This window comes from Stegastes partitus, unplaced genomic scaffold, assembly GCF_000690725.1.
Source record: "Stegastes partitus isolate 25-593 unplaced genomic scaffold, Stegastes_partitus-1.0.2 Scaffold57, whole genome shotgun sequence".
Taxonomy (NCBI): Eukaryota; Metazoa; Chordata; class Actinopteri; family Pomacentridae; genus Stegastes; species Stegastes partitus.
The window spans coordinates 266,037-283,779 of NW_007577788.1; the positions used below are offsets into that span (position 1 = coordinate 266,037).

At 38.7% G+C, this 17,743-nt stretch overlaps 1 protein-coding gene across 2 annotated transcripts in view; it reads right to left on the reverse strand.

The window, feature by feature from the left end:
• Positions 1 to 17,743, reverse strand: part of lamc2 (laminin, gamma 2) — a 37,072-nt gene that overhangs the window by 5,718 nt on the left and 13,611 nt on the right. The window contains exons 2-13 of one of the 2 annotated variants that reach the window (XM_008275691.1): positions 17,310 to 17,401; positions 10,409 to 10,585; positions 9,190 to 9,307; positions 8,169 to 8,290; positions 6,987 to 7,118; positions 6,708 to 6,897; positions 5,148 to 5,260; positions 3,755 to 4,147; positions 2,702 to 2,935; positions 2,436 to 2,572; positions 1,649 to 1,805; positions 592 to 797 (exon numbers count right to left, since the gene is read on the reverse strand). In XM_008275691.1, the coding sequence (XP_008273913.1) occupies positions 592 to 797; positions 1,649 to 1,805; positions 2,436 to 2,572; positions 2,702 to 2,935; positions 3,755 to 4,147; positions 5,148 to 5,260; positions 6,708 to 6,897; positions 6,987 to 7,118; positions 8,169 to 8,290; positions 9,190 to 9,307; positions 10,409 to 10,585; positions 17,310 to 17,385 (2,055 nt within the window). In that variant the 5' untranslated portion in view covers positions 17,386 to 17,401. Of the gene's footprint in view, positions 1 to 591; positions 798 to 1,648; positions 1,806 to 2,435; positions 2,573 to 2,701; positions 2,936 to 3,754; positions 4,148 to 5,147; positions 5,261 to 6,707; positions 6,898 to 6,986; positions 7,119 to 8,168; positions 8,291 to 9,189; positions 9,308 to 10,408; positions 10,586 to 17,309; positions 17,417 to 17,743 lie in introns of those variants that run through there. The other variant, XM_008275690.1, reaches the window with a different exon arrangement.

Sequence of the window (17,743 nt, forward strand, 5' to 3'; positions counted from 1 at the left end):
GAGGCACAGTAGGTCAGATCTTCGTATTCTGTGCATCCATGGTACTGACAAGCATGCACTCTTTTGCCCTTGATGCATACAGTCTGTGCGAGAATACATTTTTAGGCTGCTAACGAACTGTCAAGGACTTGGGGAGATAACAAAATTTAGATCTGGCCTAAGCAGATCACTTCATTCCCTTTCCTCAGCAACATGTTTCAGTTCCTCTCGGGGGATCCTGAGGGACTTCCAGGCAAGATGATGCTGTACAATCACTCCAGTGAGTTCTGGATCTACGGCCAGATCTTCCCTCAGCTGCCTCTAAAGCAAAGCACCCAAGAGGCACCCTAATGAGATGTCCGAACCCCTTCAGCTTTCAAAGTTTAGGTGCAGCAATTTCACTTTAAACTTCTTCTGGATGCTTTAAATCTTCATCTGAGGTGTATATATTTGAAAAATAACATCTATCCTGATGTCTCTCTGCTCTCTACACTGTTATCTGTAGTAAAGACTAAAACTATGCTTAAAAGAAAATAATGTTGCAAAAACTGAAAATGTAGTAAGTCATCATTTAACTTCCTGGGCTACGTGTTTGTCAGATTGAAGCCTTACAGCCGCTCTCAGTTTGCTTTTGGCCTCGTCCAGTTTGCGTTTCATCTCCTCCGTCAGCATCTGGACCTCCTCCACCTTCATCTTGTACATCTGCTGTTGCTGTTTGATATCGTCTGCTTTGTCTGCGATGTTCTGGATGTCCTGCTCCTCGGACAGCTGACTCCTGCTGATGGCCGACAGGCGAGTCTGTAGTCTTTTCTCCATCTCTGTCAGGTACAGATGGTGAAACGTCATCAGCACAAAACTGCATTGTATCACATGGCATTTTCTCCATAACTGATTTATGAGCTCATGAGTTTCTCTGATGCCCACTAGATGTTGCTAGAAAACCCAACATAACCAAGTACATTTGCTCAAGTACAAACTCTGCCACATGTCAGTGCAGATGTTGTTCTACTTTTTTTTTTTTTTATCACATTTATTTCACAGCTTTAGTAACTTCTCAAAATTAAGATTTTGGCAAATAAAGCACTTTATGAGCTGATAAAATCTGACACCTTTTATAAATTAAAGTCCTTGACAGAAAATATATGTACAATGAGTGAACTGGGAGAATTGATTGAACATTTCAAATGACCAACTTCAAATTTTGTTTTTCTTTTAATTATTTTCATAGCTTTATCTACTCTAAAAGAAACATTAAACATTCTTAAAGACACAAAACACATTCAAAAACAATGCAAAATTCCTCCCATGCATTGCAAAATATCCACAAAAGGTGAAAAACAACCTATGAGATGTTAAAAAGTCCCCAAAGACACAAAAAAGACCCCAAAAAGACAAAATCTCCTTAAACAGACAGAAACCATCCACAAGCAATGCATATTGTACCCACCGAGGCATAAAACAACCTCAAAGACATATTACACAGAGACACAAAAAACCCCAAAGAGATACAAATATTCTCAACGACATGCACAGTAAACATAAAGGATCCCCAAAACACCAAAAAAGACCCCAAACAGGCATAAAATGTCCTCAAACAGGCAAAAAGCATCCATGAACAGTAGAAAATGTGTCTAAAGAGGCATAAAACAAACCCAACATAACAGCTTACCTGCCAGCAGCTTCGTGTCGTCCTGCAGGTCATCCACCACGTCCTCAGCTGCTCTCAGAGCAGCTTCTATCTCAGCGCTGTTGGCTGGTTTTAAACCACCGTCCATATCTGAGAACAGAGTCTCTAGTTCCTTCACTTTGGTAGCGTACCCCTCCATCTGAAACACCAGAAACAGATTCAGTTTGAGGACAATTACTTCACAAGGAGAGAAAATTTCAGATTTAGTATTTTGTACTGAAGCTGGGTTGCACTTAGGTGACAAAAAATAAATTAAAGCCACTTTAAATACAATCCTTGGAACTTCAGTAAAATGTTATGTTGGAGGTGAAAATTGCCCCCGAAAAGACACAAATGTCCTCAAAATGACAAAAAAACAAACATCCAAAAACAATGCAAAATGTATCTAAAGACAATAAACTATCCCAAAAAGACAAAAATGTCCTAAAAGAAACAGAAAGTGTCCACAAGAAACACAAATGTCACTAAAGAGATGCAAAATGTCCTCCAAAAGACACAAAATGTTCCCAAAAAGGTATCAAACACCTCCAAACATGTAGAATATCTTAAAAGAGGCCAAAAAAAAATGCTCCCAAGAATACACAAATGGCATAAAAGAATAGACGAAAAACAACCCCAGAAAGACACAAAATGTCCTTAAACAGATGTAAAATGGCCTGAAATAGATGTTAAATATCTTCAAACACTCAGTTTGGGTTCATGAGACACTAATCAAGATGGAAACAAACTGCACAAACTAAACCTGATACCTTGAAAACCAGAGTCGTACCTTTACTTTGATGGGGCTGAAACAGGCAGGACAGTTGGACCGTTGGCACCTCAGACCCTCGAAGCCCGACCGGCACCGACAGCGACCAGAATCATCGCACTGATTGGACTCAGAGCCTCGAAGGTCACAGTTACAGGCTGGTCAAAGAAACAGAGCAAACAGCTGTTAGTAACATCAAACCGCCTGACCAGATGTGCTGGAGATGTTTGAGAAGCTCTGCAGAGGAGACGGTGGAGCTGCAGCAGATGACGGAAGGCATTTCTTACCTTTGCAGGCGTCGGAGGGGCGACTGTGATAGTAACTTCTCTCACAGAACTCGCAGCTCTGTCCCCTCGTGTTGTTCAAACACTTCAGACATTCTCCGGTGACTCGGTCGCAGCTTCCCGCCACACTGACGTCGATGTGTCCGTTACAGCTGCAGGGTTTGCAGGGTCGCTGCACACCTGCAACACCTGTAGGGTCGCCATAGAAACCCTCCTGACAGGAGTCACAGCGAGGACCTGAGGAATAATATACAGCACGTCACGTTATGTCAATGATGTTAGAATGTTTTCGGATGTAAAAATGAAAACACAAATCAACTCGTTCACATTCACGCTGGTGAAGACCTAAAAGTATTACATTTCGTAAAAGAGAAGAAATGCCAAATGTTCCCTTCAAGATGTAAAAAAAACCCAAAGATCTCCAAGATGCACAAAGTGTCAGAAGAGTGACAAAAAAATGTTCCAAAGCATTGCAAAATATCACTACAGAAATAAAAAATGACACAATAAACACAAAATGTCCTCAAAGACAGAATACAAGATATCAAATATCTACACGGACAAAATGTCCCCAAATGAACAAAAAAACCAAACCCCTTAAGAACACAAAAATTCCCTAAAGGGACAAAAACATTTTGGAAAAGCCATGGAAAATGTTCCAAAAGAAACAAAAAGCATCCAATGGTGATGCAAAATGTCCCCAAGGAGATTTTATTTTATTTTTTTTTTAAGATGCATTTGTCCCCCAAGAGATGCTAAATTTCCTCCAAAAGACACAAAATACACCAAAAGAGACCAAATGTAATCAAAAGCAAAGTGATGCAAAAAGGTTCCCAATGGAATGAAGTAAACTGTCCTGAAGCACAGAAAATGTCCCAAAAGAGACAAACGGTGTCTAAAATATGCCCAAAGAGATGCACAAAATAGTCCCCCTCAAAGAGATGCAAAAAGATGCTGATTTTATGCCAAACTCCTTGTATCAACAACACGTTTGCACACAGTGTAAGTAAATTATCTTTAACGACCGGCTGCCACTTTGTGTTCGTTTGGACTCACCGGTGGTTCCCGGAGGACAGCGGTCACAGCGGGGCTCCAGAGAACCAGCAGGCACCGAGCAGGACACCCCGTCCGGACAGGGACACTTCATGCACCGGTCCGGCCTCCACGGGTCTCTGTAGAAACCCTCCGAGCAGCTGCGTTCTGCGGGCGTCTCGTCTGCGGAGTAACAGTCTCCGGTTTGCGGGTCGCAACTGCCTCCGGTGCAGCTGCAGTGCTCACAGCGGCCGAAAGCTCCGTCTGCGGGGCTCCGGCGCCTGAATCCGGCCGCGCAGCGCTCACAGAACAGGCCGTCGTATCCCGGCGGGCAGCTGCAGGCCTGAACCCAGCGCGCCGGAACCCCATCCGCAGGCCGAGCCGACACCAGCTGCACGTTGTCAAGATAACCACGTCCTGGAAAAGGAAAGAAACAAGAGTTTAAATGCAGAGATCACTTTCATCCTTAAACTGCTGTTTAACAAAGTTTGTTTTATGTTTCTGCAGGTCTAAGTTTAGAAAACCATTAGAATCAAACCAAGTCAAATCAATGCAAACCAGATGTGCTGTAGATGTAACATCATCTGCCAGCAAACATGCAACTTTAAACAAACTGTTTTCAAAAGAACTTTTAAAAAAAGTGCAGTGAGTTCTCTGAAAGTAAGAAAAGTGTACAATTATTGATTATATAAGTATATAACTGACTCACAAAATGTCCTAAAAGAGACAAAAAAAGTGTCCCCAAGTGATACAAAATGTCAGAAGTGTTGCAAAATGTTCCCAGTAAGATGTAAAGCAACCCGAAAGACATGCAAAAATGTATCTGAAAAGATGAAAAAACACTCCAAAAAGACACAAAATATCACATGACACAATGCAAGAGACAAAAACACATCTAAACTTCATGCAAAATTGCCCCTGAAAATGTTTCCAAAAACGAACCAAATGTCTCCAAAGGAACAGAAAACTACCCCAAAAAGAACACAATTTGCCCTCCAAGAGACATGAGACATTTTTTTAAACATGCAAAATCCCTAAAAAAAAAAAATAAAAAAAAAGAAAGAGAGAGACAGAAAATGTGTCAAAAGAGAAAAAATATGCTCAAAAAGTAATATAAAATGTCCCCAAAGTATCCACAATGTGTCAAAAATATGAAAAAATTACCCAAAAAGACAGAAAAATAATGGAAAATGTATCCAAAGAGACAATGAACCACCGCTACAGAGAGAAAGAAAATATCCTCCAAGACACTAAAAAAACAACCCCCAAAAGATGCAAAATGTCCTCAAAGTGACAGGAAGTGACCTAAAAGTGACAACAAATGTCCACAGGGATGCAAAATGTCCCCAAAGAGAAGAAGATGGAAAGAGAGAAATTAAAAAAAAAAAAAAAAATTAAAAGAGGAGAAGCATCTCACCAGTTTCACCGAACGTGGTCCGGATCTTGATGGATGTCAGGTTCTGGAGAAGTTTCTGGAACTGGAAGGAAGATATCTGAGGCCTCCACCTGCTGTCCGGCTGCTCGTCCAGCCTGGTCATGAAACACAAAGTGATCGCTTTCACAACACTGACTAAAACCTTGAAGTGAAAGGTAAAAACTGTCTCAACTCTATTCAGCTGTTCATTAAAAACCTCCTCCATATCACAGGTTATAACATAAAGCCTTGATACGACTCAAAACGACAATAAAATATCACCAAATTTGGCACAAAATGTCTCCAAAAAGACATAAATCAACCCCAAACATGTAAAATGTTCTACAAGAGGTGGAAAATATGCAAAATAAATATGAAAAAAAGAATTAGACCAAGCCAAAAATTTGCAAAAGGTAGTACAGAAACACCAAAAGACACAAAATGTCCTCAAAGAAATATAATGCAGCTCCAGATAGATGGGGAATGTCTTCAAATGGACACAAATGTTCCCAAACTCACAGCAGTCTTCCAAAAATGTTTCAAAGCACAGCAGCACTTAAATTCTTCTAATTTCCCATATTTGTAGCTCATAAGCTAACATAGCATAAGGCCTTAACGCCCTACTTTCATGGATTTTTTATGGTATCATACTTATAATTTAAAAACTTGTGCTCCCCAGTTTGATGCAAATATGAAATTTTGTTTGGTACTACACAAAAAAACTTTTTAAAAATCCAGGTTTTAAAATAAAACAACCATTAATTAACTCAGAGGAAAGGCTCTTATAAGCAGCTGGAAGCAACAAACCAAACTTCTGCTGTTGTTTGTTAAAACCGGGATCATATTTATTATTGAGTCTCATTAAATTGACCTGTTACAGTCATTTTGATGGATATTTTAGTTTGTAGTAGATGTGAAAATGCAGCGCCAAGAAGATTGGAAAGGTGTTTTTAGGGTTTTGGTAGCAAACTGTGTCTTTTTTTTTGCATCAGTTTTGTTGCTGAAATGTTGAAAAAGGAATCAAATCACTTCATAAAACTCAGAATTTGTGTCCATCTGTTAATGTGAACAGAAATGTGACCAAGTTGCTATATTAGTCATGAAGCTGGCGTGTTCAGATGGTATCAGATTACAGTAAAGCCTGCATGTGTGAAGGGAGTTTTGGTGTGTTTTTCACTAAAGAAACAAGACTGACATTACAAATTTGCCCAATAAGTATAAATATTAAGATTAAGACCCTACAAAATTATATGCAATACATTGTGACAAACAGTGATTGAGCTGCTACACGTTCCTTGACATACTCTGAGGTACATTATTTTGTGTTATGACGAGAGTTTCTTCAGTGTCAATTATCCAGTAAATCTCATGGAAACAATCTGTTTGGCAACAGAGTCTGAGCAGCTCCAGATTCTTTCTACGTTTCTACTTGCAACAGGATTCCTCGACTCAGGAATGTTTCACACCTGAGTGAAAAGAAAAGACGAAAACTCCTGTCTGTGGTTTCACAAACAACCGTTGGGCAACAACAGTTTCACGTCTCTGCAGGTTTGACTCTCTGACCTGAAGCTGTACTTGATCTTCTGTCCACAGGGAACGATGGAGCGCAGGTCGCCCAGCGAGGTGGTGACTCTCAAACCGCCGCCTTCCAAGATGACGTCGCTGGTGGACGGGTGTCGGACCCCGCGGTCCAGACGCAGCGAGAAGGACAAGTTCTGACGGTAACTCAGCAGCTGGTTTCCCAGGTAAGGTTCTGCAGGAGAAGGAGAGAAATATGCCTGGTTTAGGAGGGGAAGAACAGGAGAGTATCTCAGGTGGTAGAGGAGGCGTGGCTTGTCTTACCTGGAGCGTAAAGGTAAATTGGCAGGCTGTTTCTGGATATCACCTCCAGGTCCTGGTGTTTTGGTGACCAGCGGAAGTGAACGTCGTTAGGGGTGAAGCCGTGCACAGTCGCCGCCTTCCAACCCTCCGGACCTGAAACACAACATAACTACGTCACATGTGGTGCTTTTATCTTTTTAAAGAGACACTGATATTATAAATTTTGACATTTTAGAATATCAGGAGAAAAAGTAGAAAGAGTGCAGTGAGTTCTCTGAAAAAAGAAATAACACCTTCTCTGAGACAAAACATAAAATACAAATCAACTTTCTTGCGTCTGCAGTGGTCAAGGATTTGAAGAGGTGAAGTGTACAATTATGTATTTTATAAGTATATATTTTTTATATATAATATTTTTTGTATGTGTTCTTACCTACTTTGTAAAGTGACTTTGAGTGTCTTGAAAAGTACTATATAAGTATTTTATTATTATTATTATTATTATTATTATATGATTTTCTTAAAAGAGACAAAAAGTGTCTACAAGTGATCCCAAATGTCAAAAGTATTGCAAAATGTTTCTGACAAGATGTAAAACAACCCCAAAGAGATGAAAAAGTACGCCAAAAGGACACAAATACCCTCAAAGCGTAATTTTTTCAATAAAATAGTGAAACAGTGAAACAGCCACAAAATTTCCAAAAGTGTTAGAAATTGTCCTGAAAGGGCAGAAAACCAACTCCACAAAGAAGTAAATTGATGCAAGAGACAGAAAATGCCTCAAAAGACTCAAAATAAAAACAATAAAAAACAAACTCCCAAAAGTAATGCAAAATGTTCTGAAACAGGTATAAAATGTCCAAAGAGAGAGAGAGAAAAAAACACCCACAAGCAAAGCAATATGACCCAAATTGTTCTAAATTGTCTCAAAACAGACAATAAACACAAAATGTCCTCAAAGAGACAAAAAAAAATTAAAAGTCATGCAAGATGTCCTAAAGGAGACACAAATTGGGGCCTGAGAGATTAAAAAAGACCCCAAAAACATGCAAAATGCCCACAAAAACACAAAACAGTGATGCAAAATTAATCCAAAGAAATGTAAAATGTGTTGCTAAATGATAACGAGACAAGAAAAAATGACCCAAACAGTGACTCTTGCAAAGAAATAGTTTACTGCAAAGCGAAGAAGTGAAAGGTTACCATCGGCGAAGGTGGAGGTGATGTTGTAGACGGAGTAACCAGACTGTGGTGAACAGACCGTGCTGTGGCCATAACAGAAACACGGCAAAGTCAAACTCTCAGAATCCTCTCTGAGCTGACGCCTGAAAAACACAACAAACGACATGAAGTCAGAGCCAGAACTGACAAAACAACTTGAAGATGATTTTGTTGTTGTATTTCTTGAAACCGGTCATAATCTTCTTGGGTGGAGGTTCACTTTGATTGCAACAGAAAAGAACTGGAGCGTCATCTAAAGTCAAATTACTGAAGGCAGTTAAAGTGTGACTGAAGAGGAAAGCTTGGAAAGAAGCTTAAGTAGAACTGAGAAAAATGAACTGAAGAAAAGCAGTGAAAGAAGCTGAAGATTCAGTTAAATTGCAACAGAAAGGAACTGAAGCATCCTTTGAAACTTAAGTGCTAAAATGAGCTAAAGACAAAAATGTTAAAAATTAAATAAAAGTGGCGATAAAGAAAAGAGGTGACAGCAATGAAAGCAAGTTCAAGTTTCAGTAGAAGTAAAAGCATTAAAAGTAGCTGAAGTGTGAGATAAACAAAGGCACAGAAAATAACCGGAACATAACCTGAAGTCAAAGTACTGAAAGCAGTTGAAGTGTCATTAAAGACAAAAGTTTTGAAAGGAGCTGAAGTTTCTGTGAGGTGTACAAACTGAATAAAATTTAAGTGGCGGATGGATTTCCAGCAGTGAAAGAAGGTAAAGATTGGATTAAATTGCAACAGAAAAGAACTTAATTGTCATTTGAAACAAAAGTGCTGAAAGGAGCTGACGTTTTAGTGCTTGTATAAGTACTAAAATTAGCTTAAGTGGAATTACATCAATGACAGAAGGTGAACACTCAGATGATGACAATAAGTTCAACTCTCAGAAGTGAAAGCACCGAAAGTAGCTGAAGTGTCAGATGATGTTAAAATGCTGACACAAAAACACAGGAAAGAATAAAAGCCCATGAAGGATTTCTGGATCTGAGGCGAGATTTGTCACCTTTGCGAGCAGCCGTCGGGTCCGATCGGTCCGTCGGGGCATCGTTCGCATTTCTCTCCAGTGACGCCTTCTTTGCATCTGCAGCGCCCCCTGCTGTCACAAGTTGCGGTGATAGAACCTGAAGGAAAAGAGGCGAGTTCAGACATTTACATCACATCATCCTACAGCTCAGGATTTTTTTCTTATTAGTTTTCATAGTCAAATTCAGAGATCAGGTGGCCAATCTGAAAATAAATCAATACTGAATTTTTTTAAAAATCGTCAAAATTTTGCGGGGCAAGGGGCGTGGCTGGCTTGATTGACAGTCGGCAGCGACGATTCAGAGGAAGCAAGCAGAAGGCGGTAAATGTGGGCGGGCAGAGAGGGCCGTCTGACCAATCGCTGCTCCTATGGTTCCGCCCCCCTCTGACGATTTTTGCGTCACTGGCTCCAAAAATCCAAGATGTCAACCACTCACTCCCTACTCCCTATACAGTGATCACTATATAGTGCACTACGTAGTGCACTATATAGGAAGCACCTCGGCAAAGTATCATTTCGGACACTACTCGAGCTATTAATTACGTCGCTCGCTAGCTGCGATTTGTGCTGCAACAGCATAGTACAAACACATCAAATTCACAGTTTATTGCGTAGCTAAGAAATCAAATTAAATCAAGTTTATTGTCATTTTGCTGTACATCCCAGATGAGAGAGCGTTTCTTCAGGATCCAGTAACTGAAAGCAATTTAAAGAAAGTGGTGTTGTATGTCCAAATCACAACCGAGTGCCGCAATTGTAGCGACGTTCACTGTCCAGGTCAAACAAAATTTAACAAAACAAACGGGAATTTTTCCACGCTCTCATTCATCTCCATTTCCATTTCCTTCTGCGCAATGCATGACGGTCCATATTGCTTGGTTAGTGACCATTGGCTATACACTACTTTTCACGGTGCATTGTGGGATATTTTGAGTGCACTATATAGGGTGTAACATTTGTCACTTAACATTCGGACACCCCTACAAAATGGTGTGCACCCTATATAGTGCACTATATAGGGCATAGGGAGTGATTTCGGACGCAGCCCTGGTTTCATTTTCTCAGTGCAGAAACCAACGGATGACGTCATGGTAGCTACGTCCTTCTTTTATACAGTCTATGATTTACATCTACAACAAACCTGAACAGCTTTGTGTTTCCAGACACGGCGGTGTTCTAAGGACAGGTGTGATCTTACCTGCAGGGTTGCAGCGGCAGGGTGAGCAACTCAGTCCCGCCTCCTGCTGGTAGAAACCATCTTTGCAGCGCTCGCAGTGGCGTCCCTCGTAGTTTCCCTGACAGTCGATGCAGTGCAGACCCCAGGCGTCCGGGAGGCAGTACCGAGATCTGCCATTACAATCGCATCGTAATGTCGCTGCAGAAAGAAGGAGGTTAAAGGTCAGCTTCATTTAGTTTATTTTGAATTCTATATTATTTTCAGTAGGCATTCTCACTTTAACTGACTCATCCACTTCTATTGATTCAAACAATGATCAGCTCTTTTCAGCACTCTCACTGCAACTGATGCTTAGATTTCTTCTTACATTTGTATTTTCACTGAGTAAAATTTGGCAACAGCAGCCACAAAATACATTAAAAAACAGTGGAATACTGTAACAATCGAAAATAGACAGAATATCAGCAAATATCAGCAAAAATAATGATATTTTGGAGCTGATTTAAACAGTGAAAGAGTGTCGTTTTATTGGTACACATTGTAAAAGAAATGAATTATCGTTTGCATAAATACATGATTTAGTTTATAGACCTGTTTTTGTTTTTACAGTCAACATGTAAATTATGATTTTTTTCTGTGGTTTTACTAAATATCATTTGTAAGATAAAATAACGATTAAAAAGTAATTTACTTTTTTTTTTAAATAACAGCAAATATCTGTAAATTAATATTTTTTATTTAAATACATTTTTTAAAAAAGATTCTTTTCATAGTGAAACACTAAAAATATACATTTAATGGTGGAGATTATTCATAGTTTTGGCTGTGTTGTTTATTTGTTTGTTGTTTACAGTCAGCAAGTTTTTTTTTTTTCCTTGAATGATTTTACTAGGTATTATATATATTTTAACAAAACAGGAAAAATCTGTAAAATAACAATTAAAACAATTATTTACCATTTTCAATCCTTAATATACGTGACTTTTATTTCAAATAACAGCAAGTATCTGCTAGATAATAAAATTTTTAGCTGGTGTAATTTTACAGTGAAGCATTGTAAAAGAATTAATCGCCAGTTGTAAAAATACTGATGTTTGATGTGGAGAGTAGTAGTAGTTTTAGCCTTTTTCTGTTTTGTTTTTTATTTTTTAAAGTCAACATGTAAATTACTACTTTTTCTGTAAATTTACATGGTTGTCTGCAATTGAACAAAACAGAGAGAATCTGTAAATGAAAGTAAAAATTGTCAATTTTTTACAGTGTGGGAAGGAGGAAGATCAACCTTTAACTTAGTAATAACAGCTTCCTGAACTTTCAACTGACCAACGACAGCTTCAGATGTTTAAAGAGCGGGAAGTGTTTTGTTTGTTTTGTGGTTTTGTCCAGAATCCCAGGGACTCTTGCAGACAAATCATTTCTCCACTGAGCCTTGCCCAAACTGACGCTCATCTGAAGTAACACCTCAAAGTCCTGCTGAGGTTTTTCCAGCGGCTTGTATTTTTTTTTAAAACAGGCTGCTCCTCATCCTGCTGTTAGCATTGACCAGAAGTTTCACTGTCAGCTGACGTGGTCACATAAGCAGCAGTTAGTGGTGAACCAGGGCGAGGAAAAGAGGCCCGACAACACGTAGAGGAGAAAATGAATCACGGATCAGTCTGACAGAAGCAAACACCAGCTGATTTTTACAGTGTTTTATTTATTTCAGTCACAGTGCAATTCATTTCCTCATAGCTTTGACGGAGTAAGAAGTTTCATGGTGACCTAACAGCCAGCCAGAGTCTTTAGCAAGTCAGCTGGTTTGCCATCAGTTGACTACCAGTTACATTAGTAGTGTAACCACTGATCTCAACTAGCTTTAACATAATTATATTTTAGATGATTTAAGTAAAGAAAAAAAGTTAATTTTACTGTCAAATGTTGTAAAATTAGCAAATTACCGTTTATACAAATACAGATTCTTGATGTGAATGTGATTTACAGTTTCGGCCTATTTTATTACAGTTAAAATTTGAATTAATAAATGTTTCTGTTATTTTCATAGTTGTTATTGTTTAACAAAACAACAGAAAAATAAATGTAAGTTGTTTAGAAAATTTGTTTTAAATTTTTTATTATTCTACAGTGTCAGAACCAATGTTTTGGGGATTTGAATGGGATTTTTGAAGAAAGATGATAACACAGAAGCTATAAAACCAGCATTGTTCTCGAACAGAGCTTGTAGAATGTAAAGGTTTTGTCCTGACAGTGATCTTTTAATTTTACTGAGGTTTACATTGTGGTTTGTCTGCAGCTGTTTCTGAGGATCCGGTGACTCTGACTTATTTCTCTGGTTAGACTGAGGGGATTTTAGGCTTTAAAACAGACTGAGGTGAGCTCAGGTTTTATTCAGACTCTGATTCAGCGGCTGATTTGTGGTGACTCACACTCTGATAACAGTTCATGTTCACCTGAGCGCCGCTGGCAGCAATGAGCTCAGGTGTTTAGTCTTTTACAGGAAGGTTTCCGACACGTGCAACTAAGGAGGAGGGAACTGATTCATTGTTTCATAACTCCGAACCTTTTTTTTCCCCCTGGAGGGAACAAAAAATAACAAGGACACACCCAGGAGCAGCTTGACTTCCATCACAGGCCCTGACGGAAAATCATGATGTCAAATGTTGATCCTCAAACTTCTGGTTTGATCAGAATTTAACCATGGACTTTGTGTCTGTTTATGGTTAGTTTATGTCTTTTTGTGGTCATTTAGTCATTTTATGTACTTTTTTGGTCGTTTTGCATCTCTTTGTGGTTGTTTTATGTCTCTTTGAAGTCACATTGTGTCTATTTGTTGTCACTTTGTTCATATTTGTTGTCATGTTGTGTCTTTTTTTGGTTGTTTTGAGTCTGTTGTCAGTTTGTCTCTTTGTTGCCAATTTTCTTGTGATTTTGTGTCTCTGTCATCATTTTGTGTCTATTTGTGTTATTTTGTTTCTTTTTTTATTGTCATGTTGTGTCTCTGGAAGCATTGTGTGTCTTTATAGTTATTTTGTAACTGTTTGTGGTCATTTTGTGTCCATTTTAGTCATATTGTGTCTCCTTGCAGGTGTTTTGTGTTTCTTTGTTTAAGGTTGTTTTGAGTCTCTTTAGGATGGTTTTACATCTCTTTATGGTATTTCTGTTGTTTTGTGGTTATTTTGCATTTCTGAGTTTATATTGTGTCTGTTTGTTGTCATTTTAGTGGTCATTGTGTGTCTTTACGCAGTTGTTTTGTGTTTCTTTATGGTTGTTTTGGATCTCGTGGTGCTTTTATATCTCTTTATGTAAATGTTGTGTTTTTGTGGAGGTTTTGTGTCTCCTTGTGAACTGCTTGTTTTTAGCTTCTCTTTGTCATAGCAGCATCAAGCTCTTTAGCAGTTTGAGGTTTTATTTCTGTCTTTTAACTCAGAGAAGCGAATCTCAGAGTCAATATTGAATCTCCGTCAGTCTCAGAGCTTCTCTTCAACATAAAGAGTCATCACAGCTACAAACTTGTGTCCCTGAGGAGGAGGCGGCTCCCCTCTGACAGCTCAGGCCTCACCCATAGGTGGGGAAGAGGATGCCAAGGCCTCACCCATGGGTGTCTCCCTTCTCCCAGCCGGGACACTGTGCCTTAAGAGCTCATTCCTGAAGTTTTCCATGTAAATTCCTGCAGGTCTTAATCTCAGTATTTAAACTTGTTGGGTAAAGTTGTGACATGAATCTTGTTTCTTTCTTGGAAAGCATTTTTTGTTCATTGAAATCCTCTGCATCAATGACAGTAACCTGACTTGACATTCAATGATTTATAAATTATGTTTATTATCTGTTTATCTGCATTTTAGTGGATTTCTGGGCATAGCTTTGTATTCAAAAGTCAGAATTTAAACCACTTTTAAAGTTAACACAACAATGACAAGTTTTTAGGCTTAAACATTTCACTTTTTAGTTAAGAATTATAAGTGAAGTGAAACATTTGACTTAGTGTCTTGTAATACTGATTTAAACCACTGACATGAACGTTTTCCTATTTTTTCCCTCCTGTGTCTATCAGTATTTTCTTATCTCAAACCAGATCCTGTCTGCTTCTCTGCTGTGTTTGTTGGGCTGTTAAATTCCCCTCCTGTGCTATTAATGAAGTCTTATCTTGTTATCAGTGTACAGAGCAGCAGACTTTTGAAATCCACGTAAACCTCAGTCTGCAGCGCTGAGTTATGAAATCACTGGAAAAGCAAAAAGGCTTCATGTCCATACTGGTACTTTCAGTGGTGAATAATATGAATAGAATTACTCTTCACTCAAAGACTGCATTCAGCTGCACATAAAGGCATCTTTTAACACTTGTTTCATCACATACCTGTCTGTTATTTAACAGATGCACACTCCTTCTACTGTTTCTAATCATTTATTGTGTTTACTGTCAGTATGCCCCTGTCACATTCTACTTCCCTCAATAACTGCATTATTTCCAAGTTGAACAGCACAGTATTTCCTCTTATAAACATTTACAAATATTTTAGAAGGACTATATTGAAAATGGAGGGCCAAAGCAGAAAGTGACTGTCTGTCTGCATGTTTGCATCATGACTCCACATAGAAAATAACTGCCAGAGATGCTGAAAAATCTGATTGTGAGACTTCACAATGACAACAAAGGATAAAAGAAGATCAACTAAAAATCAATGAAGCAAAAAAGAGTCTTAGTCCCACTAATCAGGGCTGCAGTGGTCGTCCTCCTAAAATGCTTCCACAGACAGTGAACTACTTTCACAATCAAGTTGTGAAAAACAGACAGCAGCTGCTTTGACTTGGTGGGGTTATCAATGGAAATCAGAGTTTCTGTGAAGCTCAGACAGTGTGAAGGACACTTCAGAACATCAGCCTATATGGACGAAGGACAAGAGAAACACCAGTGTTTGCTCTTTGGCACAAAATTGGAAGATTAAAGAACATAAAAAGAAGCCTTATGACTATTGGAGAACATTCTTTGGTCAGATGAAGATTGATTTGTTGGGCTCATATGGAGTCCATCATGTTTGGTGTGAACCTGAATAGGACTACCACATTGAATGCATCGTCCTGACACTGAAGCACAGAGGTGAGATTGTGATAGAATGGAGCTGCATAAGTGTAAAAGTTGTTGCGGAGATGATATTTATAGATGCACCATGAATGTCTGTGGATAAACCAAAGCACTGGCTGACAAGAAGCTTGAAAGAGAGGAATATTCCAGCATGGGAACCATCAAAAGCACAAAATCACACAAGTTTCTACAGAAGAACAAAGTGAAAACTATGACCTGGACAAGCCAAGTCAACTCACTTGAATTCAGTGGAACAATTTGGGGGTATTTTAAAAGAAAGGCAGAACAACACCACCCCTCCAACAAAGAGCAGCTGAAAAATTAAAGGAGGGTTGACTCTATCATCAAAAATATAGGTGAATATATGAAGTCCTGGGGGAAAAAAATATATATACATATATACATGTGTGTGTGTGTGTGTGTGTGTATAGTCTCTTTGATGCCGTGGCATCCCATATATATATACAATTGTGAATCAGTTGACATTGAAGTGCCATTGGACAGGATCAAACTCATTACGTTTTATATTATTCTTAATTGAACTCACATTATTAACATATAATAGCTGTATATATTTTTGTTGTTATTTGTTGTTGCACAGTTTGAACCCTTTTACTTGCTATTTTATTGCTTATTCAGCTTGTATATACTTATATGCACTTTTCTGTGTTTGGTAAATCTCAGCAGTGATGAGACAAACACACAGTTTGAACTAACCATGCAATAACACCAGAATAACCCTTTAAATTGAATCATTGCAAATATTTGTTTGTACCAACATAAGATATTAATAAACACACATTAACACACCCGGGATCTTTCTGCGAGGAGTTTGCATGTTCTCCCTGTGCAGCGTGGGTTCTCTCCGGGTTCTCCGGCTTCCTCCCACACAGTCCAAAAACATGCTGAGGTTACTTGGTGATTCTAAATTGTCCGTAGGTGTGAATGTGAGTTTGCTTGGTTGTCTGTCTCTAAGTGCAGACCTGTGATAGACTGGCGACTTGTCCAGGGTGTCCCCTGCCTTCACCCTAGGTCAGCTGGGATAGACTCCAGCCACCCGCAACCCTAGTGAGGATTAAGCGGTGTATAGTTAATGGATGGATGGATATATATATATGTAGCCTGAGGTGTTTGGAGAAGGTAAAGGTGTTATATAGATATTTTAACAGATTTTGCTACCTAGTTGGATCTTATACTGTAGGATGCTAATTTGTTTTCATACAAAAATAGAAGAATTTAGCATATTAAGTGATACATCACTTTTTTCTACCCATTCTTTGCACTCAGTTGCATATAATGACGCACAATCATACTTTAATGAACACTTTAATAAAATAACAATATTCTGATTCTTAATGTCTATTAGAAAGTTAGAAAATGTTAATATCATCCTTTAGTGTGCCACATTTTTTCACTCATAATCTAATAGTGTTTTGAATATGAATGACGCCTGTAAATAAGAGATTTTGCTCCATAGTTAGATCTCGAACTGTAAGATGATGATTTGATTCAATAAAAATGTAGTAAAGACATAAAATGACATTCAGTTGCCTGTGTATTTGTTGGTAGGAATAAACAATTTACCTTCTTAATGTGCCACATTTCTTTTCCTTTTTTTGTTGTTGTTATAATTGAATATGTTTTTGAAGATGGTTCAAATATTTAATACATTTTTCTCCCTACTTGGATTAACTTTGATTCAATTTTACACAAAAGTAGAGATAAAGCTGCATTCTGACATGTGAAAGTAGCTCAGGTGTGTTTATAGTCTTAGAGAGTTTACAGAAGAGAGTTGAGAGATGCTGAGTCAAAGCCAAGAAGAAGAAGAAGAAGAAAAACACTTACAGTAATATCTGTATGTCGCCTGGACAGAACAAACCGCAGCCAGAAGCCCGTAGAGTGAAATCCAGCCGCTCTTCATGTTGTGTTGATCCTGACTGATGAAAAAAAATATTCTGACCAGCTCCTCAATGCACCGGTTTTTAACTCCTCTCCTGCTGCAGGTCTGCACATGCATAGTGACTCACACTGATTCACATACACACACACACACGTACACACACACACACAGTCAGAGGATATGACGGCTGCAGTGTGTCAGCCTGTGTGTGTGTGTGTGTGTGTGTGTGTGTGTTCTAGGACAGTCTGGGGCGTTGTTCCTCCATCACATTTACATTTTTATGGGACAAAGAAGCTCCACAGGACGAAGAATTAAAAATCAAATGAAGTGAACGAAAGTTTTGTGTTTCCAGATGTGGAAATTGTGACCGTCCAGATGT